At 44.8% G+C, this 26,910-nt stretch overlaps 1 protein-coding gene across 4 annotated transcripts in view; it reads left to right on the top strand.

Moving 5' to 3' along the window:
* The window catches only part of CALN1 (calneuron 1), a 520,902-nt gene that overhangs the window by 132,866 nt on the left and 361,126 nt on the right, over positions 1-26,910 (top strand). For 3 of the 4 annotated variants that reach the window (XM_056137648.1, XM_056137649.1, XM_056137647.1), the window contains exon 2: positions 23,837-23,961. In XM_056137648.1, the coding sequence (XP_055993623.1) occupies positions 23,844-23,961 (118 nt within the window). In that variant the 5' untranslated portion in view covers positions 23,837-23,843. The remainder of the gene's footprint in view (positions 1-23,836; positions 23,962-26,910) is intronic. The other variant, XM_056137646.1, reaches the window with a different exon arrangement.

Below are 26,910 nucleotides of genomic sequence, written 5' to 3'. Positions count from 1 at the left end.
TCTGCCTTTTAATTCACCTCACAGGCTGGGGCTCTCCTCTTGCCAGTAGCTGTCTCAAGGTGACTGCCGTTGTGCCCTGCTGTCAGATGACCTTGTGTCCTGTGGGTGACATTCCCGGTATGTCGTGACTGAGGGCAGGGCACCATGGCTACTGCCAGCAGACAGCTCTGCCTCATGTCACTTGAGTCAGAGGTGGCTCTGGATTCTGTGCGGGGCTGCTCCTGTCCCTGCAGCATGCTTGCTCTGAGGGTCACAGCCTGGACGCCACCTAATCTCTGGGACTCCTACCCCACGGACTCAGGCCGGGACTGCTGTGGTAAAGCTCTCCCGCATCACAGCACAATCAGTGCTTTAGTTCCCTGCACTCCAAACAGGTGATTTGCTCTGTGGCCAAACCGGGAAACACCATCATTTTTTAATGCAGAGCAAGAAGAAATCTCACATAAAAATAAGGTTCTTGGCCTTAGTGTTAGTCTTATGCCCAAATATACTTAGGCTGTTAACTCCAAATTCTAAACATCTAGATGAAGAATTGAGTGACTCTAAATTACATGCTTTTTTACTTATGTAAATTGACACAAATGAAGCTAAATCTGCAGGGGTCCTCTGCCTTGCTCGGAATCTCTCTAGCTTCTTCCATGTTAGGAGAGCATTAATTCAGGTTTTGAATAAATCGACAAAAAAGAGACTGACTTTTAGATTCTGGCTTGATTTTATCCATCTTCAACCATATTTGTTCTCCACTTGCTAGTGCTGTGAACGGCATTGCGTTCCTGCCAAAAACTTGTAGCTGGAATCGTAGCCCCAGTGGGAGTGTTTGAAGGTGGGGCTACTGGGAGTTCGGGAGGTGCAGATGAGGACTCACTTCTGATATGCTCAGCACACTCCAAAGATAGAGGTAGCAGAGGGCATCCATGACTGCTCTCTGCCCCGAGCATCAGGATATGAAGGGTGGCCATCTGCAGGCCAGGCAGAGTGCTCTCTTCTGCTGGGGCCACATTGTGGCCTTTGAGTTTCAATATTTTTTTAAAATTTTTATTAGTGAGACACCATGAGGTACAGTTGTAGACTTACAAATTTTGTGCTTGGGTTTCAATTATACAATGATCAAACACCCATCCCTCCACCAGTGCCCATTTCCCACCACTACGGATCCCAGTATCCCTCCCACCCTGGGAATATATCCCATAGAAGCAAAAAAGTATAGTCGAAGTGACATCTGCACCTGTTTGTTCATTGCAGCACTCTTTACAATAACCAGAATCTGGAAAAAAAAAAACTGAGTGACGGAGAACAGATGACTGGTTAAAGAAACTTTGGTACATTTACACAATGGAGTACTATGTCGCGGTTAGAAAAGATGAAGTCATGAAATTTACATACAAGTGGTACTACATGGAAAGGATCATGTTAAGCAAAATGAGTCAGAAAGAGAGGGATAGACATAGAAAGATTGCATTCATCTGGGGACCATAAAGTAACAAAATAGGAGTTTCAATTTTTATGACTGTGAGAAAACCTATTCTGTGATCTACTCCCCCCCCCTTTTTTTTTGCTTTTTGAGTCACACCCGGCGATGCTCAGGGATTAGTCCTGGCTCTGAACTCAGGAATCACTCCTGGCAGTGCTTGGGGGACCATATGGGATGCTGGGAATCGAACATAGGTTGGTTGCATGCAAGGTGTGATAACACGCCCTACCCACTGTGCTATCACTCCAGCCCCTAATCTAACCCTTAGTCAAAGATTTTTGCTTATGGCACTTTGATCAGATCAAGCCAACTCTACAGAATTAAAAATGCCATTCTGGAAAACTCTCCACAGTCGGTGTGGATGCTATGTGCGACTGTTTCCCAGGAGTTACCATGTCTGGATTTCTCTGGCTTCTAGAGAGGGCTCCTGACTCGGCCAAGGATCCTTCCCCCACCACCACGTTGGCAGGATGGTGCCTAGAGCTCCTGGTATGACCCAAGTAGCCAGAGCGATCGAGAAGAGTGTTCAAGACAACCTTTGGCGAGGATCTCCAAGGAGGTCGCATAGAAATTTGTGAAAATTAAATCATTTCTTATCCAACTTATTAATTAAAATGGATTATAATAGTCTTAACAAGGAGCCCTACAAAGCAGCTGAATGTTCTCTGTTACTTTCAGAGAGAACAACGCAAAGTCATCTGCCCAAGCATCCCCGTTGGCAGGCATCCTTCCATACTTCCTGACATGGGGGGAGTTCCTTCCAGCAGAGGCCAATCCAAGAACCTACCACATGGCCAGGCAGGCAGTTCCATTCCCAAGCCAGAGAGGTGTGCCAAGGATGTGGCTCAGTGGTCGAGCACTCGCCTTGCATGTGTGAGGCTTTGGGTTCGACTACCTGTGCTGCAAAAATAAGCAGAGATGACATCCTTTGCGGGTGACACAGCTGTTGTTAACACTAACCTTTCACTTTTGCAGGCCAGGGTCAAGGTCTCCTTCCAAGGTCCCCTCTCATGTGTCCTGCCCATTCATCATGACTGTGGGCCTCTCTCTCGTTCGGTTGTCAGGCCACATCTGGTGTGCTGCTCAAGGCTCACTCCAAGCCAGCTCAGGGGACCATGTGGTGCAAAGCTTGTGCTCCAGCCCTTGAAGCCCCAACTCCGGCCCTGGCTGTGGGTATCTTGAGCCGTGGTCTTGTCCAGCTTTCAGGCTCTTGGGGTTGCTGCTCCTCAGGGAGGAAATTCTAATGGAGGTTCTTAATTTGTAAAATCAGGTTAGTGTCTTTCTGGCTATAAAGATGAAGTTAGAGCCATGGTACTAAGCATGGAAAGTTCACACAGGTAAGAACACAATTAAAATAAATCTGTCACCCCCAGTAGTCATGAGTTATTTCTTTCTAATAAGTTTTCCTATTAAAATATGTGTGATATATGGGAATGCATGTATATATAGGGCCTGGTAATTATATTCCTATAGTAGTGATTATGTTCAACAATAATATTTATGACCTAGCCTTATAAAATTAGGTCACAGGAGTCAGATAATAAAATCCAACATTAGAGGAGAGAAATAGACTGCTTGCCAGACACATACCTAAGGAAATTACCTAAAAATGTTTTTTTTAATCCCCCATCCGCTCCTGTTGGTGGCGTTGTGATGACCCTGGAGATTGTACATACTTGGGGGTGGGCTTGGCACACTTTCTGTGGTGCCCACACACCAGGGCAACTCCTTCCCACTGCGTCATGTCATTGAAGCTTTGCATCTTGTGAAGGTGTCTATGTTCTGGATCCCTGTATGAGATACGCTCTTTCCTCTCCTTCAGTAATCCAGTGCCCCTAGCCTACATCCTGTCACTTCAAGTCTCTGGTAGCCACATTTTAATTTTTTTCTTTTTGGGATGCTCAGGGGTTACTCCTGCTTTGCACTCAGTAATTACTTCTGGAGGTGCTCGGGGGACCATATGGGATGCCAGGGATCGAACCCAGGTTGGCTGTGTGCAAGACAAATGCCCTACCCGCTGTGCTGCCACTCCGGCCCCCACATTTTAATTTTTAAATATTTGAATTGCATAGCTTTATTGCTTAAGCACCTATTTTATTTCTGTGTTTACTTTAAGCAAGGCTCGTGTCATCTCATTGAACTGGGGGTCCTCCACCCACTTTCCCGCCCCTGCTCCTCATCCATTTTTATCCTTGGACTCTCCTGGGGCCCAGCGCTTACATACCACTCTGTGTACAATGGAAGTTTCCGTGATTTGTCTATTGATTTCAGACTTGAAAACAAAATTGTGTTAATAATACTGTGATTATGTAAATATGATTCCATGCAGAAACAAATATTATACCAGTAATCCTATGCTATTTTATCGGAGAAATACAAAAACCTTTTGTAAACCTCTAAAGTCTTTTGGAGAGATTCAGTGTAGGGGTTAAGGCTGGCATGTGGTCGATCCTGGTTCAGTCCCCAAGCATTGCTATGAGTAACAACTGAGCACAGAGCCAGGAGTAAGTCCTGAGTATCACCAGGTGTGACCCCCCCCAAATAAAATAAATAAATAAATAAATACATCCCTCTAAATCAGAACTCATTCTCCTTGTATTGATATACATATATTTTTTCTTTTTGGGCTGGAGCGATAGCATGGCAGTAGGGCATTTGCCTTGCACGCAGCCAACATGGCTGACCCGAGTTCGATTCCTCCGCCCCTCTCAGAGAGCCCAGCAAGCTACCGAGAGTATCTTGCCCGCACGGCAAAGCCTGGCAAGCTCCCCATGACGTATTTGATATGCCAAACACAGTAACAAGAAGTCTCACGATGGAGACGTTACTGGGCCCGCTCGAGCAAATCGATGAACAACGGGAGGACCATGACCATGACCGATATTTTTTCTTTTTAGGTCACACCCAGCGATGCACAGGGGTTACTCCTGGCTCTGCACTCAGGAATTACTCCTGGCAGTGCTTGGTGGACCATATAGGATGCTGGGAATTGAACCCCGGGTCAACTGCGTGTAAGGCCCTACCCACTGTGCTATCACTCCAGCCCCTCCTTGTATTGATATTTGATAGTGACATTGTGTGCTACTTTTCTTTCTGGTGGAGATAACCCTGTGCCGCAGAAAGTCCCTTTCTATTTTCCCTGACCTCCTGGGGGGTTGAACTTGCTTCCCTGGTGACCTTCTGGGAGCCCCTATCATTGTTAGATTTCATCTACCTGTTAGTTCCCAAGTGTTCATTTCTTGGACTCCTTTTGTGTTTTTCTGAAATAAGTCATGGAGTGATTATGTTAGAAAGTAGAAAGTGTCCGTAGGTTTTACTGTCTGGTGCCCCTTTCTTGCTTGGAGTCTAGCTGAGCATCAATAAATTTTCCCGCGTGGCATGAATGGTTTCCTCCATGGTCACTTAAGACTCCAATTGATCTTGTGGTTCAGAGGTGAGGATGATCAGCATTCATGAGCAAGTTCTGTCTTTTTCCTGGGAAACAGAAAGTGCTCTTTCATACTTGTGCTTGGAAACTCTGGGAGTCTGGGCTGTCTGACAGAGCTCCTTAGTCTGAAAGAGTTTCTTCTCCTATGTCCTCTCCGTGTCTTTTGGTTCTAAGATGCTGATTAGATGGATGGTTCTTTATGGTTCCTTACTCACATCTCCTATTTGCTATTTCAGTTTTTTTCTCTACCCTGTGTGGTTTCCAGGTCATTTCCTCTAGTCTTCAATTGAATGTATTTCCCTTCAGATATTTTACTTCCCGGAATTGTTGATTTCGGATTGTTTACTTTTTTGGTAGCCACATCCCTGCGTTCTCTGGAGTCACTGTCCTCCTGTTGTTCATCAATTTGCTCAAGCGGTCCCAGTAACTTCTCCATTGTGATACTTGTTACTGTGTTTGGCATATCGAATACATCACGCTTAGCTTGCCAGGCTTTGCCATGCAGGCAAGATACTCTCGGTAGCTTGCCAGGCTCTCTGAGAGGGGTGGAGGAATCGAACCTGGGTCAGCCACGTCAGCCACGTGCAAGGCAAATGCCCTACCTGCTGTGCTCCACCCCCTCTGGAGTATTCCATTAAAATTTTCAAGTACCTTCTCTTTCCAGAATCATCCTTATTATATTGGGGAATCTCTGTTTCAGTACTGCTTTTGGTGATACTGATTTTTCTCAAGTGTCTGCCTGCAGATCCTTGTGGGGCCTGGCACTTGATGTTTCTGAATGATTGTGCCAAAATGCAGTTTCCTCTCAGCCCAACCCCCCCCACCTTTCAGTGAAAGGAAGGACAGAAAACCTTGGGAGAATGGGCCATGCTGACAACCAAGTTCATATTATGGTTCAGGACAGACAGAGTGAACCAGTCACCATCATACATGTAACATAGGAGGAGTGCCTTGCCCTGGGGTGCCCACCCAGCCCTCAGGCAGATGGAGATTTCTCCCATGTTGTAAGAAATCCTTTCCTTGAGGTGAGAGACCCACCTCACTGCTCCAAGTTAAAGACTTCAGGTCAGTCATCCCAGTTCCACCTGTCTTCATTCTGACTCAGTACCTGTCACCTGGGGGAGCCCCATGGTGACCCATAGCCCTGCTGTCCACCACATCTTTTCAACTGGGGGTGCTCCATGGTGTTCCATGGCTTCACTGTCCACTAAGATCTTTCACTGAGTGTATTTTATGACCACAGTGCCCACCATGGCCTCTCCCTCAGTCTGATTCCCGCCTAGCTTCACTCTTAATCTTGTGCATTCAATTATTCTGCCATTCCGAGATTCAGCAGCAGTTTTGAACTGTACTGACTCTTCCTCCTCCATTGTCAAGGCTTTTGGGAATCTGTTAAAAATTTGTTCTTCTGTACTTATCTTGATTTTTGTGGGATTTGTGGAGAGAGAGGGAGGTGTACTTATTTTCCTACTTGTAATACTTTTCAGTCTTAACTATATGGAAATTCTTTTTTTTTAATTTTTCTAAATTTTATTTTATCAAAGCACTGTGAGTTACAAAGTTATTCATAGTTGGGTTTTTGACAAACAATGTTCCATCACCGATCCCACCACAGTGTTCCCAGGTCCCTCTCCTACACTCCAACCCCAGCCCCCCACACACAGACCACACACACACACACACACACACACACACACACACACACACACACACCGTCCCAGCAACAGACTGCCTTCTTGACAGGAATCTTATCTTTTATCTTTGGTAATTAAAGTTTGAGTCTTGTGATTTCAGTATTGTTGACCCTATGGTTTGGATATTTAGCTCTGTTATTCCTTAACATCAGTGATATATACATGAAGTCCCTTGGTCCTTGCCCCTCTTGCTTCTCATCTATCTCTCCTCCCCTTCCCCTTCATTCTGTTTCTTTCCATCTCCCTATTCTTTGGGAACTAGGGTGATATAGGTGTCTACCCATTAAACCATTGCATTTTCTAATACAGTCACTAAAGACCATGTATAAGTGATATCATCCTGTGTGTGTCTTTCTTCCTGTGGCTTACTTCATTTAACACACTGTCTTCCAGTTCCATCCATGATGCAGCAAACTGCATGATTTCATCATTCCTTGCAGCTGCACAGTATTCCATTTTACATATACATATTATGTATATATGTATGTATACACAATGTATACACACACATATGTATATATATGTAGCACTGTAGCACTGTTCTCCTGTTGTTTATCGATTTGCTCGAGCAGGCACCAGTAATGTCTCCATTGTTACTGTTTTTGGCATATAGAATATGCCTCGGGGAGCTTGCCAGACTCTGCTGTGCGGGCTGGATACTCTCTGCCATGTGGCTGGTAACTTGCCAGGCTCTCTGAGAGGGACTGAGGAATCAAACCCAGGTCGGCCGTGTGCAAGGCAAACACCCTACCCACTGTGCTATCACTCCAGCCATAACATCTTTATGATCCACTTATCTGTCATTGTACATCTAGGAAGATTCCATATCTTAGCTACTGCACTGAGTGCTGCAGTGAATAATGGTGTGCACATATCCTTTTGAATGAATGTTTTTCTGTCCTGGAGGTAGATACCCAAAAGTGAATTGCAGGGTCACATGGTAGCTCAATTTTAAGTTTACTGAGAACCTTCCATACATTTTTCCAGACAACATTTCCACCAGCAGTGGATGAGAGAACTCCTTTCTCACCAAATCTCTGCGAACATAGATTGTTCCCATTAGTTTTTATATGTGCCATTCCTACTGGTGTGAGGTGGTATAGTGTTGTTATCTTGATTTGAATTTCCTAATAATATGTGATGGTGAGCATTCTTTCATGTATCTGATGTCGTGATAGGCATTAACATTTTAGCAAGCATCGTAGATATACAACAAGTATATGGAGATGATATGGATGACATGCTTCAGCTATTAATTTCTATTTAGTTTTTCTTTCTTTTTTCTTTTTTTTTTTGTGGGGCATATTTGGTGATGCTCAGGGGTTACTCCTGGTTCTGAACTCAGAAATCACTTACTTGGAACTTGGACAATATGGAACTTCTTTTGGTGATGTTCAGGGGACCACATGAAATACAGGATTTGGGGGCTGGAGTGATAGCACAGCGGGTAGGGCATTTGCCTTGCATGTGGCCGACCCAGGTTTGATTCCCAGCATCCCATATGGTCCCCTGAGAACTGCCAGGAGTGATTCCTGAGTGCAAAGCCAGGAGTAACCCCTGAGCATCTCCAAGTGTGACCCGAAAAGAAAAAAAAAAGCTGAATTTGAACCTAAGTCGGCAGCATACAAGGCAATCACCTGACCTGCTGTACTATTGCTCTGGCCCCGAGTTTTGTTTTCTTATCTTTGTTTTTCCATGAAAACAAAACAGCACAAATTTTGGTGCAAAAATCCTTGCCCACATCTTCGGAAATATTTTAAATAATCATGAATCAAAGGGTGAGAACCATTGCTAAACTCTTGGTACCTAATTGTCAAATTTTCTTCTCTAAACAATTCGTCAGCTGCTGCCTAATACCAGTTCCTTCCATTCTCACCAGCATATGAAAAACAAAGTCCAACAAATCTCCTTACACAGAAAAATCAGATCGTGGCCTTTTTTCAAAAATTCCATGATTCATTGGGAAATCAACTATAATTTTCATATATTGTATTTAGTTGTTTGTCTTCCCCATTTTGTGAATTGCCTGGTCATGCCCTTTTTTGTTCTCCCTGTTTTCCTATTACTTTTATTTATGCTGTTTAATTCTCAGGATTTATATTTTTATTCTGGCAAGGCTATCAATTTTTTTCCTTTGTAATTTCTTTATACTTAGAATGTGTTTTAACTATGAGGAATGAGCTAAATATTTACGTGTATTTCACTCTGGTTTTTTATTTCACTTTTTTCTTTTCTTTTAAATGGCCTCTTATTTTTGTTCATGTCTTAATTCCTTATTGAATTCCGAGAACAGTGGAACTTAATCACAGAGGGAGCAGGTATCTTGTCTTCTCTCATTCCAATGGTATAGTCTTAGTGGGGGCTTCAGATTAGGGTGTGATGAAAGTAGGAAGAGTAGAGAAGGGAGGAAGAGAAGGATTGCATTTGACTAAGGTGTACAAAGGTGCTTACACCCTGGCTTTTTTCTACAGAGATTTAAAAAACCTGCCTTTCAAAGAAAATTCATAGCATGGAATGCGTCTTTAAAAATAGTTGTTTATGGAAATGTTTTGACCATGCTATGACTTTGTTGCTGATAAAACCAAGTGAATGAGTTCACCTCTATAAACTTAAATATGTGAAGTTAAAAAAAAAACCTGAAACAGGGGCTAGAGAGGTAGTATAATGGATAGGGCATTTGCCTTGCATGTGCCCAGATTTGATTCTTGGCACCACACATAATCCCCCAAATCCTGTCAGGAGTGATCTCTGAGTAGAAGCGAGGAGTAAGCCCTGAGTACCACCAGGTATGTTTCAAAAACAAACAAGTGAACAAAAATATGAAAACAATTTTGTCAACTGCTTAAACTCTTCCAATTGAAGAGCCCAAATATGCTTTTGGGCAGTTTGTTACATGAAATGTTCAATCAGTCTGCAGAATCACCCTCTGACATTAAAGGAGGTGAAGCTTTATCAGCAAACATCTTGACATGCTTATCTGTTGGGATTGAAGAATGTATATTATGATTTAATAAATACTGCCAGTGACATTTTTCTTTCACTTGGATCTGTGTCTAAATCTGGGGTGTAATTTGGGTTATGGCAGACATAGAATAAAATATGGAAATAAACCCATCCTAAAACCAGAACTTCAAATCATTATATAACAAAGTGTTATGCCAGGATTTTCAATAAGCATGAGTAATATTAAATCGTATTGAATTCAATAAAAATCCAATTTCTTTATTTTGAGAGAAAATAATTCATTTAAGCCGTGTTTTGCATTTATTAGTCTAGAGTTGCACGTGGACTTTTCACGTTTAGGAATGCTGTCTTTTGGTGCATTTTGTTTCCTTTGATAAACTTGTCCAAGATTTTTCTATTTAATTGCTTTTGCTTTTAAGGAACACTCTTATTAGTTTATATTTCTTAATTTATCTTTAATTATTTTATTAAATTTATTATTATTTGAAAACGTTAGAAATTTGTTTTTAAATAAGCCTATTTTATAGTTTATTTTCTATTTTTAATAGTAATAACGGGTTGGAGCGATAGCACAGCGGGTAGGGCATTTGCCTTGCACGCGGCCAATCTGGCCGACCCAGGTTCGATTTCTCCACCCCTCTCTGAGAGCCTGGCAACTACAGGGAGTATCTCGCCTGGCAAGCTACCTATGACGTATTCGATATGCCAAACACAGTAACAAGTGTCACAATGGAGACGTTACTGGGCCCGCTCCAGCAAATTGATGAACAACGGGAGGACAGTGACAGTGACAGTGACAATAGTAGTAAGACCTTTTATATCTGAATGTACTTTTCTTGCAGTCCATTTTAAAAATAAGAATTACTTTTAACATAATCCAGGATTATGATTTTAATTTACTTTGAGGTGTAGTCTCACCTGGCATTGTTCAGGGCCTACTCCTGGCTGTGTGCTCAGGAGTGACCCCTGGCATTCTTGGAGTACTGTCCCTGGTGTCTGGGATTTGTTTGGGTTTGGTTTGGGTGCTACACCCAGCAGTACTCAGAGTTTACACCTGACTTGAATTTCAGGGATCACTTCTGTCAGGACTCAGGGGATTAAATATGGTGTTGGGGATTGAACCCTGGTTGGCTATGTGCAAGGCAAGGGCCCTGACTAGCCCTAGTGTCTGAGATTTGCAGCTGGATCAACCACAGTGCAGGACTGCCTGCAAGGTCTTACTTCTCTCTGGCTCCTAATTTTAACTTAAAGTTTGATCTAGAAGTTATTTCATAAAGCATATTAAAATTTCCAATTTTAATGAATAAATTCTGGGGAACTGATATATAGCATCATAATGAAAGCTAATTAGACTGTATTAGAGACTTGAAAGTTGCTAAGAGTGTATCTTACATGTTCTCACCATAAAAAGAAATGGTGATTTTGTGATTTGATGGGGATGGTTACTTACACTGTGGTTGAGATCCATCTGGAATGTATCACTTTATCACTGTATCACTGTCATCTCGTTGTTCATCAGTTTGCTCGAGCGGGCACCAGTAACGTCTTCAGTCATCCTTGTCAGGTTCTAATGTAGCCCGATGGCATATTGGGGACTCTTTCAGGGTCAGGGGAATGAGGACCATCATTGTTACTGTTTTTTGCAAAACAAGTATGCCAAGGGTAGCTTGCCAGGCTCTGCTGTGAGGGCAGGGTACTCTCAGTAGCTTGCTGAGCTCCCCTAGAGGGATGGAGGTTTTTGGGGAAGCCTCTAATCACCTTTACAGGTGTTCCCAGTCAAGCATTTACGCAGGCAAAATGCTTTCAGTAGCCTGCCGGGTTCTCTGAGAGTGAAAACTAGACAATAAGAGGTCGCTTCCAGGAGCTTGGTTTTATAGTCTTTGAATCTTGGCCATGGATGGGATTACACGGCAGGTGGTGGGTGTAACTGTCTAGCTACTGGAAGATGAGGGATCTGGGTGGAGGAGGCCCAGTCCCGATCCGAGCAGACTTGGAATGTATAAATGTATTAAACTGATATTTCACTCATCTTAAATTTAAATGATACTGTATGTCAGTTATATATCTCAATAAAGCTTGAAATATGTAAAACTTAGTTTTTAAAACCTTGACTATTACCGTTTTCTCTAGTGATATTCAAATGCACTAGTCTTGTTTTTGAATGACTTTACTAATGTTTGCTTTGTGGTCTTACATTGATAAATATGTTATAGAGGTCTGCAGATATCTGACAAGTGGTATCTGAAGAGTAAGGACACATACACACAGATAAATAGCCTTTATAGAAAAATGTCTGCATTATTTGAATCCTCTTCACTTTTCTTTTTTCTTTTTTTCTCCTTTTATAGTTTTATCAGTTTGTTGAAGACTGAGCAGTACTTTTAAATTTCACCTTTTTTGAAACACTTTTCTATATTAAATTTTTGGTATCTTTAAAGTTTCTCTGAATTTAATTTTTTATATTTAAATTTTTTCTTTATAATGATGTAATATAGGATACATAAGAATTTTGTGGATAATATTTTCACTTTGGATTTGACCTTTCCAATATGAAGTTGGCTTCATTGTAATGCTTCTTGTTTTGAGCTGTTTTGAAATTAGAATTTTTCTCTTCAGTTTACCTTAGAATATGTTCCCACAATTTAATTTGTAAGTCTCATTACCAAGTATTCTTTATATACTCACCAAGAACCCTCAAGCCCACTCTGAGTAAAGCAATAAAGCATTTTGTTTCTTTGTGGGTGTCCTGCATTTTCTACCTGGGAGCTCAGGTAGAAAATGAGGAGGGAACCTTTCTTTTCTTTCAAAGAAAAAATTTCATGAGGATATTCGGTCCTGTTAGTATGGTCCCCACGAAGCTAACGTGGACTCTTTCCTGGTTGAACTCAAGATTATCAGCTGAATCCTGACCCAGGCTGGCTGACTTTTGCTTGCCTACAAATCTGTTCTTTTCCTCCCCACTTCTGTTCTGCATTCTGGGGCTGATCCTTCAAATGGCATTTTCACAGTCCCTGGCCATAAGTTGCCCATGGATTGTGCCACAAGGGCCCTGGAAGAAGACCGAAGGCCAAAAGAGAGAGGTGAGGCATCTCCCCTCTCTACCTGCCTTTTCCGATGTCTCCAGCAGAGACGATCTCTGTTTTCTAAATGACTTCCCATGAAAGGAAGGAAGCGAAAACAGCCCAGAGAGGGTGGTGTAGGCCATGGCTGCTGATAAATAGGAAACTGCAAGAGACACTGTGGGTGGGATTTTATATCCCTCAAAGATGAAAGATGTGGTGTCTGGCCCACCAGAGGCAGGCACCAGGAATGGACCCTTGGTCTGATTGCTTCCCTGTCCCTGCCCCTACATGGGGGCAGAGCAGTCTGTGCCCTGCTCAGCAAGTTTGACAACGTGTTTGTTACTGCTCAGAGCAGCAACTGCAGAAGAAAGTCCCCAGTGACAAGTCGAACTACAAACAATGCCTCAGGGAGGTGTAGCCCCCATTCCCGCTGCCCATGTGTTGTGGGTATTCCCTGCCACAAATGAAAAAAAGGAGCAAATTGATCTCCTTCTGGGGAAATGCCCACCACACCCATGAGGCAGGGAGCAGCATGTGCTGAGCATGTTTCTGATATCCCTGCCCCCAAAAGTCACCTCAGGAGACTGCATGCACCCTCAGGGAGTCAGGGATATGAAAAGGAGGGTGTGTGCCTCCAGACATGGAGCTCATGCGGCACGATATTCTGAGGTAGAGCCCGCCAAGCTACTGAGAGCATCCCGCCCACACGACAGAGCCTGGCAAGCTCCTTGTGACATATTCGATATGCCAAAAACAGTAACAAGTCTCACAATGGAGACGTTACTGGTGCTCGCTCGAGCAAATCGATGAACAACAGGAGGACAGTGCTATAGTGCTACAGTGCATGGCAAGGTAAAAGAGTAAAGAAATAAAAATTATAGGAAAAATTGTTTTATCTCATGAAATATACAATGAGATAACAATATGAGAATTTAAAAATGTTTAAGACATTAAGATAATGTTTCATCTGAGGTTTATTTCAAGAACCTGGGTATTCTGAACAGGAGGACATTTAATCCAGGGAAGTCGGTACTTATAAAATGGTTGGGTGTGGAAAGAAGGGCAGGCATTTTGGGTGGATTTCCAGAGCGATTTCTAGATAATTCAGAATTAGCCAGCTTGAGGCCTCCTTTTACTCAGACCACCGCTATAGATGTGACTCTCCTCCTGCTTCTTTCTTCAACCCTGGAGAATGGACTCTTCAAGCTGTGATCTAAGAACCCAAAGCCTTTGCTGCTCTTGCCACTACCCCTTAACTTTAGCTACGTAACTGAAAGCTGCTGAGGGGACAGCAAGGAGTGGTTGCAGGGATGTGCTACGTCTCCCTGGCCTTTATTTCCTACAGAAACAGCTGGAAGAGTTGAGGAGAAAGGCCTCTTCCCACTGTCACACTGGAACCAGCTTATACCAGCTCACGAAGACCAGTCGTTAATTTTTTCAGGAATTTTAAAAGTAGCCACTCTTCAATGAATTATAAATGAAATACAAACTTATGTTCTGTTTATCTTTTTGTGATTTTTTTGTTTTGGGGGTCTTTCTCAGCAGTGCTCAGGGCTTATTCTTGGCTCTGGATTCAGGGATTCCTCCTTGTAGTGCTCAGGGGACAATCTGGGGTGTTTGGGATTGAACCTGGGTCGTTCACATGCAAAGCCTACCTTCTGTACTATTTATCCTATCCCTAAACTTAGCTTCTGAAACAAAGCATAAACTTTTTTTTTCTTTTTGGGTCACAGACAACAATGTACAGGGGTTACACCTGGCTCATGCACTCAGGAATCACTTTTGGCAGTGCTCAGGGGACCATGTGGAATGCTGAGAATCGAACCTGGGTCAGCTGCATGCAAGGAAAACTCCCTACCTGCTGTGCTATTGCTCCAGCTCCCAAAGCATAAACTTTCAATTGAGTTATATTAAAAAGAAAATAGATAAATGCAGAAAACTCATAATTTCCTAGTCTTTTTATCACATTGTATTATAATTCATAGTTTTTTTTTTTACTTTAGTCTTATACACTAAAGTGCTAGATAATAGTGTGTACACAGCTCTCCAATCTCAGTTCAGTAAAATCATATTGATACCTCAGAAATGCCATATGGGAGTAGTGATACTATGGATACAAGTACAAGCTATGTTTTGAGACCTGACACACCACCGTTTTCATCTCACTTCTACAGTAACATTTGTACAAGTGCTTTTGAATATTGAAATGAGTTCACATCCAAAATTCTTGTGGCAAGGTAGTTTGAAAAATATATTTATCAGCTTTTCAACATTTTCATTCAGATGGAGTGTGAATGTGTGTTGAATGAACCAATAAATATATTGTACTTGAATGAAGAGTCTCATCATATATCTGAACAGTTTACAAAGGGACAGAATATAAAGAGTAAGAGAGAGTCTCTATCCGAAAATAATACTTAGAAATATCCAGAATGATAATAAGTGAGCAAGTTGACTTTTTTAAATCAACAACAAGTTTTCTTTAGTGTACTAAGGAAATAATCAATTCATAATTCTCAACGAGTTGAACTATAATTCAAAGGGAATTGGAACACTTTTCAACCAAAGAGTTAAGAAGCCTTTCATTAATAGCTCCCCAGTGAAGGAATTTCTAAAGATCCTTCCTTAAGAGAGGGAAAAATTCTCTGTAGGAAACAACGATGAGCAGAGAGTTTGGCAAATGTGTCGGAGAGCTTAGGTAAACATTGGTTATATGATGCATCCACAACAATGATAATGACTGCTTAGTTTAGTTGGGGATTAAAAGAGTGGGTTCAAGTATTGGAGAACAATAAAGTGACACAACAAAGCAATGGAAAAAAAGTGCTGAGCCATCTAGTTAACAAAGGTGAAAAGAAAATTTACTGAAGTGGATTCCTTCTATAAACCAGAGCTAAATTCTCCTTTGCATGGGAGTGGCCCATTTAGCAGCAGACTTCTAATGAGTGGGATGTGGTGAACGTGACTGTAGGTGATGAGACCAGGTCATTAAAGCACCTACTATCTTTTGCCCAGGGAAAGCCAGTGGCCTTGTCATTAGAACATTGGAGTAGTCTTGGAGTAGTAGACCCACAAGGAGGCCTTTTTTGTGAACAGCGAAGTGAGGGTGATTGCCACATCACTACTGATGACAGTAACTTGACCAAAAACTCATAGACTTGGGTTGGAATTTCCCAGCGCAAGGACTTGTTTCTTGTCACTGGAGAGGATCAATGTTAGAAGTGCAGGGGTAATTTGTTATGTAGCAGTAGATATCTAACCCAGCCACTCTGGGTGCGAAGGTTTTTTATGTTGGTATATGAGTAGAGAAATTTCTGTATAAGTTAGCGATAAAGAGATTCATTGCAACAAACTTTTCTGTTCATTGGATAAAGGTTAAATAAGCTTCAATATATTTATAAAATTAAAATTATGGAGCAGTTAAAAATGAATTAGCTAGATATATGTGTATAGATTTGGATAAACTCCTAAAGTCTAATATAGCATGAAATGTGCAAGTTTCAAAAAACATATGTATGGTGTGTCATGATTTATGGAAATTTAAAGATACACACAACAGAGCTATAATTTATTCTAGATCATTACATCCAAATCCAGAAAAAAATGAAAGCATGGATGAGAAGGATACATTTCACCTCAAGAATAGAGTTATCAGTGCGGAGAGAAGTAGAGGAATAAAATCAATGGACATGGTTTGAATCTAACACTTTTCTTTAAAAGAGGGTTGAAATCAATTAAGGCAAATATTAACCTTTGTTCAGACTGGGTGGTGAGTAGATAGTGTATCATGTTATTTGCTGAATTCTCCATTGTTAGAAATATTTCTATTCTGTATATTTTCTTTCTTTCTTTTCTTTCTTTCTTTTTTTTTTTAGCAAGAGAGGTATTCTGTAGATTTTCATTCTGCATATGTTTTGGAGGTTCTCTGTTGTTCTGCAAAGGTTGTTGCTTCTTCCTTTTAACTTGGTATTTCCTCACCTTATGCTGATATTTTCTAATGAATTTTCATTCTTATTTAGATGCCCTGTTTTCCTGTTTCAAAGTCACAGTCAAAACCTAGAAAAATTCGTTTTTGTACTGGATTGTTCACAATATGATCTTTGCTCTACATTCTGAAAGTGCTTCCACCTCTAAAGACACAGAACTTTTATACAGACCCCAAGTGTTTTCTGCTTACTCATCCCTGTCTTACTTGAGCTCTAGCCAAACTGTTTGCCAATTGGCGTGCCCTGCAGGATCTAAAGAAGGGAACACAATTGTTGTCTAAGGGCATAGGCAGATGCCAGTGTCTAGCTGGCACGTACCGGGTGCATCTTTGCTATAGATGGGATCATCCTGTCCCTATCACTTAACTCCTGGACTCTAAGGAGGACACATTAGTTTTGGGGGTATCTGAGGACTTCTAAAAGTTTCTTCTTAATCAAAAGCAACTCACGAAAGACTGTAATTCCCATAGCTCATCAATCCTAGGACCATCTTGTGCAGGGAACTTATTTTTGTTTCAACCCATGTTTCGTCCTGGGAGGTCTTATCCCTGAGTAGCTACAGGGAGGGGATTGCGGCTTCACAGGGCAGAAAGGGCAGTGTGATGCTTCCTTTGCTGCTTTTGAAAGACAGTTCCAACAGTCAGAAGGGTGATTGCCCAAAGTCATGACTGATGATTTCCCAGAGTCCATGGGTCTCTGAACAAGAAGAAAATTCGGGAAGATAAAAATCTCTTCTTATCCCTTTACTGTCTGACTCTTTTACTCTAAATTCAAAATGCCAGTATACATCGATTCTATTCTAATCTGACATACACGGATGCCTATGTGGGAGTCTTTTCGGTACTCAGTTGTGGTGTATTAGGAGTGGCATGCTTTCGGTGTGCCTTTATTTCTAAGGGGTCACTAGGGTCTTTAACTTTTAGAGTTCAGGGTTAGTGTTAGACCTTTGCTGGGTAGGTGAAGGACAGGAGGTTGGTCAGATTTGAGTGGATTTCATTTTATGCACATTGCAGGAACTTTGCAGAAGCTCAAATTTCGTCTGCCCTTGCCCCTTCTTTCCAAAGTCCATCCAAGACTTTATACATCTCTCAAGCTCTTTGAAAGAGTTTCATAGACCTACCAAAATGTTTTTATTTTCTGTAATTCATTACCATCTATTCGTATAGCTTAAATAAGTATTTTATTTTTTTAAGGAGAGGTGCAAGCGATTGGACCATATCTGGCAGTACTCAGGGCTTACTCCTAGCTCTGTGCTCAGGGATTCTGCTAAAGGGACTTGGGGGACAATACATGATATCATAGTTTGAAATGTGGTTGGCTATGTCCAGGGAAAACACTTTAGCCTTTGTACTATTTCTCCAGCCCTTAAGTACTTTAGAGAGTGCTTCCTGAACTATTTGTGGGAAGCTTCTAGCCTTTTATGGCACTTTGAATTAAAATGTCTACTTCCAGGGAGACTAGCTCATGGTTCACATCAAGGACAAGGTGTCAAGGGTTAAAAATAGAAGGGGTGCTTCCTATTTTCAAGGTCAAGGATCTAGAACATGCCTTGGTGGAGTAACAGATTTGAGTCTTCTCATGCTTACTTTAAGATAATGCCTAACTGGGAAGGTTCTGTTATGTACCAACCTGACTGGGCCCCAGGTCTGAACCCACTCGTTATTCTGGTGCACCTGTGAAGGTGTTTCTAAACGAAATCAGACAGAATCAAGCAGACTCAGCATGGACCACTTCCCAGCCAGTGGGAGCCTGAACAGAGCAGAGCAAAGCCATTCTCTCTGCTGACGGCTTGAGGGGCGACATCAGTCTTTTCCTGCCTTTGTCTCTAGTCTCAGCCCGGGGCTAACACAATCAGCTCCGCTGACTCTCCAACTTGCTGCTACTGACTAGGGGACTTCTCAGCCCCCAAACCATGAGACAATTCCTTATAATAAACCCTTTCTCTACATCCACACACATAGTTTTCTCTGAATAATGCACAAAACATCCCCTTATCTCTCTTCTGTAGCACCAAAAACACAAGCACATTAATGTAGGCTCATATTATTATTAGGGCTGGAGCGACAGCACAGCGGGTAGGGCGTTCGCCTTACAAGCGGCCAACATGGCCGACCCGAGTTCGATTCCTCCGCCCCTCTCGGAGAGCCCGGCAAGCTACCGAGAGTATTCGATATGCCAGACACAGTAACAACAAAGTCTCCAATGGAGACGTTACTGGGCCCGCTCGAGCAAACTGAATATTTATATTCGTTTAAATAAAAATGAATTACTGGAAAAATAGAAAAGCAAAATGTAAAAAAAATCAAGTAGACTAGTCACATGAAAAGAGGTTAGTATCATGCCATAAATTGCTATAAAATGCCAGGGCTTTTTCTCAGGTCCTGTCCTTATCTTGTTGCACACCAGCAAGAAATGGTGTTCAAATCACAAATCACTCGCTCAGTCACACTGCTTCTGAGGCCCTTTGTAATTATGTTCTGGCACATTCTTTTTCCATAATAATAATATGGTAAAGGGTAAAGGTAAAGGCCCTCCCGTTGATCGTCGATTTGCTCAAGCGGGCCCAGTAACGTCTCCATTGGAGACTTTGTTGTTACTGTGTTTGGCATATCGAATACGTCACGGGGAGCTTGCCAGGCTCTGCCGTGCGGGCAAGATACTCTCGGTAGCTTGCCGGGCTCTCCGAGAGGGGCGGAGGAATCGAACTCGGGTCGGCCATGTTGGCCGCTTGTAAGGCGAACGCCCTACCCGCTGTGCTGTCGCTCCAGCCCTAATAATAATATGAGCCTACATTAATGTGCTTGTGTTTTTGGTGCTACAGAAGAGAGATAAGGGGATGTTTTGTGCATTATTCAGAGAAAACTATGTGTGTGGATGTAGAGAAAGGGTTTATTATAAGGAATTGTCTCATGGTTTGGGGGCTGAGAAGTCCCCTAGTCAGTAGCAGCAAGTTGGAGAGTCAGCGGAGCTGATTGTGTTAGCCCCGGGCTGAGACTAGAGACAAAGGCAGGAAAAGACTGATGTCGCCCCTCAAGCCGTCAGCAGAGAGAATGGCTTTGCTCTGCTCTGTTCAGGCTCCCACTGGCTGGGAAGTGGTCCATGCTGAGTCTGCTTGATTCTGTCTGATTTCGTTTAGAAACACCTTCACAGGTGCACCAGAATAACGAGTGGGTTCAGACCTGGGGCCCAGTCAGGTTGGTACATAACAGAACCTTCCCAGTTAGGCATTATCTTAAAGTAAGCATGAGAAGACTCAAATCTGTTACTCCACCAAGGCATGTTCTAGATCCTTGACCTTGAAAATAGGAAGCACCCCTTCTATTTTTAACCCTTGACACCTTGTCCTTGATGTGAACCATGAGCTAGTCTCCCTGGAAGTAGACATTTTGTGGGGGGTGGGGGTGGGGAATATATCTAGTGATGCTTAGGGGTTACTCCTGGTTCTGCACTCAGGAATTACTCCTGGTGGTGTTTGGGGACCATATGGGATACCAGGGACCAAACCCAGCTGCATGCAGTGTAAAAGCCCTACCTGCTGTACTCTCTCTCCAGCCCCCATTGAATCTTCTTCAGCTCTGGTGCTACCCTATCTAATAGCTCCTTCTTTCTGATACAACCAACTGCCTGCTTATGCCATTCACCATCTCATGTCATCTCATCTTAGGAACCCTTAGCACAAGTGGTGTGCAAAGCTAGTCAGCTCCCCTCTGAAGCCTACCCTCCTCCAGATCCTTGCGACCCTCACTTGAGTTCTGGCTGGTGTATCTCCTACTGAATCCGTTCAGGACCTGGTTTGCCCTATATCTTGCAAATACTGATACTTACTCAGGATGTGAGTCACACCATGTCCAGTACTTCTCAGATATTCTCTTCTATGTATGGAAATACTACTCAGTGTCTATCAAAAGCCCAGTTTTATAGAAGAGGAGATGGAGTCTTGGGGAGTTGTAACTTACAAGGTAAATAAGGGCAGAACTAGGATTTAAAGCTAGCATGGTTTTAAACCAGATGGTTCTGAATCTTAACCATAAAACAACATATAAGATTAACAATCCCTTAACTAGTATTTCTCAATGAGAAATGTAGCCCTTGAAAATTCTCACATAGATGGTTTTTGTTCATTTCCCTCCCTATAAGGCTCCATCTCTAAGTTTTAGTTTAGAACTGTTCTGTCTTTGCCATCAAACTTGCATGTTTTCATCCCTGAGCCAAAAAGAGATGCTTAAAGCTTGGGTTTCCCCATGTGGCTTGGAGTGAAATGTAGTCCTTAATTGCAGCAGCTGTTTTTAGCTTACTTGTGATAATGCTCTTCCTTTCCTGAATATGACTTTATTTATCTATATGGATGGTTCAATTGCACATGTTTTCTCTCCCACTAGACTTGGAGCATTTTGGGTGCAGAAACTGGATGAACTGAATGTGTACCTAATTTTGTAAGCTGCTTTTTTCAGAAGCAAATTATGTTGGTCTGTCGAGTGGGATTCATTTGTGACTAGCTTTCCCTGCAGAGTATTTAACATTCCATGGCTGAGCTAGCGAGTAGCTGGGGTAGGAGGATAACCTCGTAACTCCAGCCGTGAAAATGTGTGTTCCGGAAGTCAGAGCCCCAGGGTAAAGGTGATAAGGAATGGTGAGATATTTACAAAATCTGAAAACTCCACCATGAGTGGCAAAGTGGGAAGGGCTGCACCAGCATTTTTACCACCTGATGGGGCTCCCCAACTAGGCCACATTGTGATGTGTGTCTCCTCTGGAACGACTTCAGGAAGGATGTTTAGGGCAAGCAGGTGAGGCTGACTGGGCTGCTCAGACCTGCTACAGAGTGAGGATACCTCTCTGTACCCAGAGAAGCTGCGCAAGCCCTCTGGGAAAAAAGCAAAGCTCCTTCAACCCAGCCCCAGAAGTCTAAGGCCCTGCAGAGGCACTGAGGTCCCAGCTCGGCCCAGCAGGCTCAGCTGCAGGCAGGAAGAAGGTCTTGAAGCTTTCCAAATCAGGATGGCTTCACACAAGGGAGGTGTCGGTCCAAATGTTAACTTTCAAAACTGGCCTGAGAGATGAGAAAATCTCAGAGCAAAAAGGAGATGGTAAGAGGTGGGTGTTTTCAGAGAAATAGCTTGTGTTCTGGTTAAGTGGAAGGAACCATGGGGTGGGGGTGGAGGTAGATTCATCCTGGTGGAGAATGAATGGATCCTTGAGTGGGAGTAGCGGGTGCTTTATTTATTTATTTATTTATTTATTTATTTATTTCCTTTTTGGTCACACCCGGCGATGCTCAGGGTTTACTCCTGCTCTGCACTCAGGAATCACTCCTGGTGGTGCTTGGGGGACCATATGGGATGCTGGGAATCGAACCTGGGTCAGCCATGTGGAAGGCAAATGCCGTACCCGCTATGCTGTCACTCCAGCCCCGTGGGTGCTCTTTGGAGGTAGCACTATGTCCTGCGATGGGCCAGTGCAGGTCCATTGAGTCGACTGGGACGGCTCTGGGACAGCTCTGGCCCATGCGTCCTGGGGGTGGGGAGGCTGATGGCTCTTGCTTGGCAAGTGTCAGCTTCCCTTTCAGGGCCCATTTGTGAGCGCTGTCCCAGTTGTTAGCATGAGTGAAAAGTACCTTTGATAGAAATAGAGAAATCAGGAAGTATGGCCTATTTTTCGGGGACGATAATGAATTCATTTTTAGACATCTTGAGTTTGAAGCGAGAGTTTGATATCCGGGTGGAAGTGCCGGGTGCTTAGCGGAGGCTGCTTTGTGGCGGTGGCTGTGGCGAGCTGACACTGTGGGACTGACCCTCTCTCGAGCCCGCTGACTCTTGGGCATCTCCTGGGTTGACCTCTCAGTAAGCAGCTGTGGCGTGTTCTAGATCGGGGCATGTGGCAAGGGTGGGGTGGGCGTCCTGTGGGCCTGTCACCTCTGTCCCCTTGAGGGACTGCCTACTAGTTTCCTCTTAAGTAGATTTCCAGAACAGCTTGGTTTGAGAGGGAAGGGGGGCGGGGAGTGGGGTCTCAATTTCCCTGCAGCTTACAGCGTGTTACACAGGAGATTCCAGCTCAGTGTTGAGGGGAGTGTGGATTCACCATGGTCCCACAAGACCCTGGCAGGGACCCCAAGCCTGCATACCATACTAGCAGGGACATCCCCACGCACCCCACCCAGTTCAGCTAGAAGGGTTCTATGTAAAGATGGTCTTCACCCAACTCTATAATTGAACCCAGAGTCCCCACCTAGTCCTTTATCCTGCCCAGAAGCTGGTGATGCCACCTCTTCCCTTGTGGAAGCAGATGGGCAAATGCCCAGTGATCTGCTCAGTGTCCACTCATCACGGAGCACCCCCTCTCCAGCTGCTGCCTTTTTCTCCTTCCTTGCGTGCCCATTCCTTCCCCTGCCTGCAGCTGGGCCATGCCTGTGCTGGCCATCTTGGCAGAGGACCTTACACTTCTGGGGCTGGCCTGAAGGAGTTTTGCTCGGTCACAGGTTAGGCATGAGAGTGCCGGGGGGACTGGCTGTGAGTGCAGGCAGACACATGTATGTCCCCGTCCATGCCCCTCCTCAAGGCTACACTCCCTCCCCTTGTGAGTGCTGAGCCTGGGGGACGTGAACTCTTGGGTCTTGGCACATTGCAGCGAAGACATGGCAGCCAAGGTGTCCAGTCCCTGGGCAGCCCAGCCTGGCTGGACACAGGGGCCCTTCCAGAGAGATCTGGGGAGGAACATCCAGCCAAGGAAGGGAGAAAAAGGCATTATTTTATTTTATTTTGCTTTTTTGGGGGGGAGGGGATCCCACCTGGTGAGGCTCAGGGGTTACTCCTGGCTCATGCACTCAGGAATCATTCCTGGCGGTGCTTGGAGGACCATATGGGATGCTGGGACTCGAACCTGGGGTCAGCCGTGTGCAAGGCAAACACCCTATCCACTGTGCTATCACTCCAGCCCTGCAAAGGGCATTCTTGTCTATGTGGAGAGGCAGTTGGGTGTGACACTGGGTGCCTCTGCAGGGACAATACGGTCCCAATGCGTAATGGACTGGGATGAAGCATAAAGTGAAGGGGAGGAGGGAGTGTCCGAGATCTCTGAGGGCCATGCAGACCTAGGGGACCCTGAATTTCCTGACTTTCCCTTTGGGCATGTGCTTTAAAACAGCCGGTGGCCATCTGAAGTGGGGTGGTCCTTTCAGGGAGGGGAAGAGGAAGGCATGCTGACGTCTGTCTCTCCCTCCCTCTTGTCTCTGCACACAGGGAGAAGATGCCCTTCCACCACGTGACCGCGGGCCTGCTTTACAAGGGCAATTACCTCAACCGGTCGCTCTCTGCCGGCAGCGATAGCGAGCAGCTCGCCAACATCTCTGTGGAGGAGCTGGACGGTAAGGAGCAGCCCCTCGGGAGAGGCCCCTGTGGCCTCTGTGTGTCCATGGTGGGCACATCATTGTGGCCAAGTCTAACAGCAGTGTGAGGAGAAGAGTTCTGAGCGAAAAGCTTGGCTTCCATGTGGGGCCAGACCATGGCCTCTCCAAGAGACGGACTCAAGGGAGCCCTCAAGCCTCTGAGGGGAATGTCCTGTTTCTGCAATCCCTGTACCCAAAGGTGCTATTCCCTTTCCACATTGTCCTTGACAATGGGGCCTGGCTGCAGGGGAGGCTGATGTCCTGGAAATGGCTGTCTCTTGACTTGGGGCCATGGTACTTGAATTCTGCCCAGATCAGAATCATCTGGAAGCTGTGAGGAGGTGGGAAGGGACAGCAATTACCTTAATTGCCTCTGTTGCTTTGTCACACAGTCCGGCCCTGAGCGCTGAGGGCAGGATCAGGAATGGGGACAAATCTGAGGACACGATGACTAAACCCAGCCTGGGACAGCGCCCTGTCCTGCCCTGTGTCTACCAACCCTGTCACTACAAACACAGAACCACAAGGGCAAGAAGGAATTTGTATCTAAGAGACTGTGAGAACCCCCGCCTCCACCCCCCCCCCCCCCACACACACATGTGTGCCTAGGTCTACGGATGCTGAGGCTGAACCAGGATGAGTTTCCTCCCCCTCTCCCAGTGTTTTGGGGATTCTGTGTTCCTTGTGATACTGTTTTAAAACAGTAAAGCTTAAATTTGCTTTCTAAAATAGAGAAAGTAAAAAAAAAAGATAAAATAAAATAAATAATAAAATAGAGAAAGTAAAAAATTACCCTGGATGGCCCACATAGCTGCTTTTAAAAAAAATTTATTAAATCACCATGAGATAGTTACAAGCTTTCATATTTCGGTTACAATCACACAGTGATCAAACACCCATCCCTCCACCAGTGCACATTCTCCACCACCAATATCCCCAGCATACCCCCCATCTCCCACCCTTCGCGCCCCCCCCCCCCCCCCCGCCTCCATGGCAGACAATATTCCCCATACTCTCTCCCTACTTTTGGCCATTATGGTTTGCAATACAGACACTGAGAGGTTATCATGTTTGGTCCTTTATCTACTTTCTGCACATAACTCCCATCCTGACCGGTTCCTTCAGCCATCATCCTCTTAGTGATCCCTTCTCTATTCCACCACATAGCTACTTTTTTAAGCATGGTGGCCTGAGCCAGTGTCATTTCTCACCAGCGAGGGGGCAGCGCCAGCTCAGGACAGAGAAGGGGTTTGGCTTCTCCAACTGCAGACCAGGATCTGGGCCGGCTTCTTCTGCTCTTGTCACTCTGCGTGCTGGAGGAGGGCTTCTCTGCACAAAGGAGCAGTATAATGGCAGAGGTTGGTGGTCTGGGTTCCCAAGTGCATCTGGGATGGGGGAGTAGGAGATGTGTGGATGGTCTGAGACACCTCATGAGGGTCTGCACTGAGCCGGTGTCACAGAGATGTACCTGTCCGTCTCCTGGCCTTTAGCAGCTAAAGGACATTTTAGCGGTGACCCCTGAGCCCGACAGTAGGACCCTGATTCAAACTGAGCCTTCCTCATGACCTCTCAAAGGCAGAAAAGAGGCCCAGAATTCCCTATTCTCGCAGGGTGTGTGTGTGTGTGGGCGGGGGGGAGGGGGTGTTCTGCTCCAGAGGCAGGTGCAGTAGTTAGAGGTATTTCCACCCTCGGGGTCCCTGGAATCTATCCCCTGGTTTGGGCAATAGTTAGCAGGAGGGGTTTGGCGCTTCCTGGGTGGGCCCAGTACAAAGACATCATGGGAACGGGGAGATAGTCCCGGGGTTCGGATGGCTCTGAAGAGGCTCTGCTTCCTGGAGTCTGGAAGTCTGATTCACACACCCTGCCCTTCCTCTTAGCTGCCTTCTCCTGAGCACCGTGGACTCGCTTTTGGTCCCTCTCCAGCTCAGGGCTAGGCTGCCCCGTACCCTTGCCCCGAGCAGGAGAGCACACAGGGCCATTGTGTTCACAGCTCCAGGCACCACGGGCAGCTGGTCTGTCCTGGGTGGGAATCCTGAGGGGAAACAGCCTGCTTTGGAGCCCAAGGCCAGCCGGTGAAAACATTGTGGTCTTTGCTTGGGGCCTACTCATGCCATGCACTTGCCTTCTGAGGACACTCAGCACTGCATGATGGGGTGAGGCCACAGGGAAACCCTCGTTATGGTCCGGCTGTCCTGTTGTACAGGTTCGTACTTGCAGCTTCCAGCTGATGGGGGGAGGGGAACAGGCTCCCTCACCTGGTTGGCAGGTGTCACCAGGATGGAATGCCCCTTTCCTTCAGTGCCAGGTCAAAAGTTCCCCATCCGTGGGTAGTTCCCCCTCAGAAAATAGCTTTGAAAGGAACTGTCACCCAGACCCCAATTCCAATTGCTGCCGGGAACTTCCTAGTTCTCTTATCAAAGTTCAGAAAGAAGCCATGCCACACTGGAACAGAAATCCCTCCACCCAGTGTCTCAGATACACACATTGACCGCAGTGTCTGTTCCCTGGGTGGAGCGGTCCCAAGGACAGTGAGACTGTGCTTCTTCTGAGTGGGAGCGGGGTCATCCCGGGAAGCAGTTACTGACTACAGGAAAGTCCTCTAGGTTTGCTGGCTTGCAGCTGCGGCGAGTCTGGCACCTCCTTCCCAGTCGGCCTGGCCTGTATCTCAGGAAGGGAGGAGCTGTGTCCCCTCCCTCCATGTGGCAATTGACGGGTGTCTGCTGGGCCTCAGACATGAACATGTTCGTGTCCGAGAGTGGGTATTTCTGGTGATAGACTGACCTCGGGGGTGTTTGGGGCTATGTTACGGGGTCCCCTGCAACTTTCTGGTAGAAGCCTTATCTCAGTGGTCAACTCATCTCGCCCTGCCTGTGCTGATTTTCACAGGCATCTGGTTTTCTTTCTCAGCATGCCTGTAAGTATTCACAC

Source organism: Sorex fumeus, unplaced genomic scaffold (genome assembly GCF_029834395.1).
Source record: "Sorex fumeus unplaced genomic scaffold, SorFum_2.1 ptg000126l, whole genome shotgun sequence".
In the NCBI taxonomy this organism is placed as follows: Eukaryota; Metazoa; Chordata; class Mammalia; order Eulipotyphla; family Soricidae; genus Sorex; species Sorex fumeus.
This window is presented reverse-complemented; position numbering and strand designations above follow the sequence as displayed.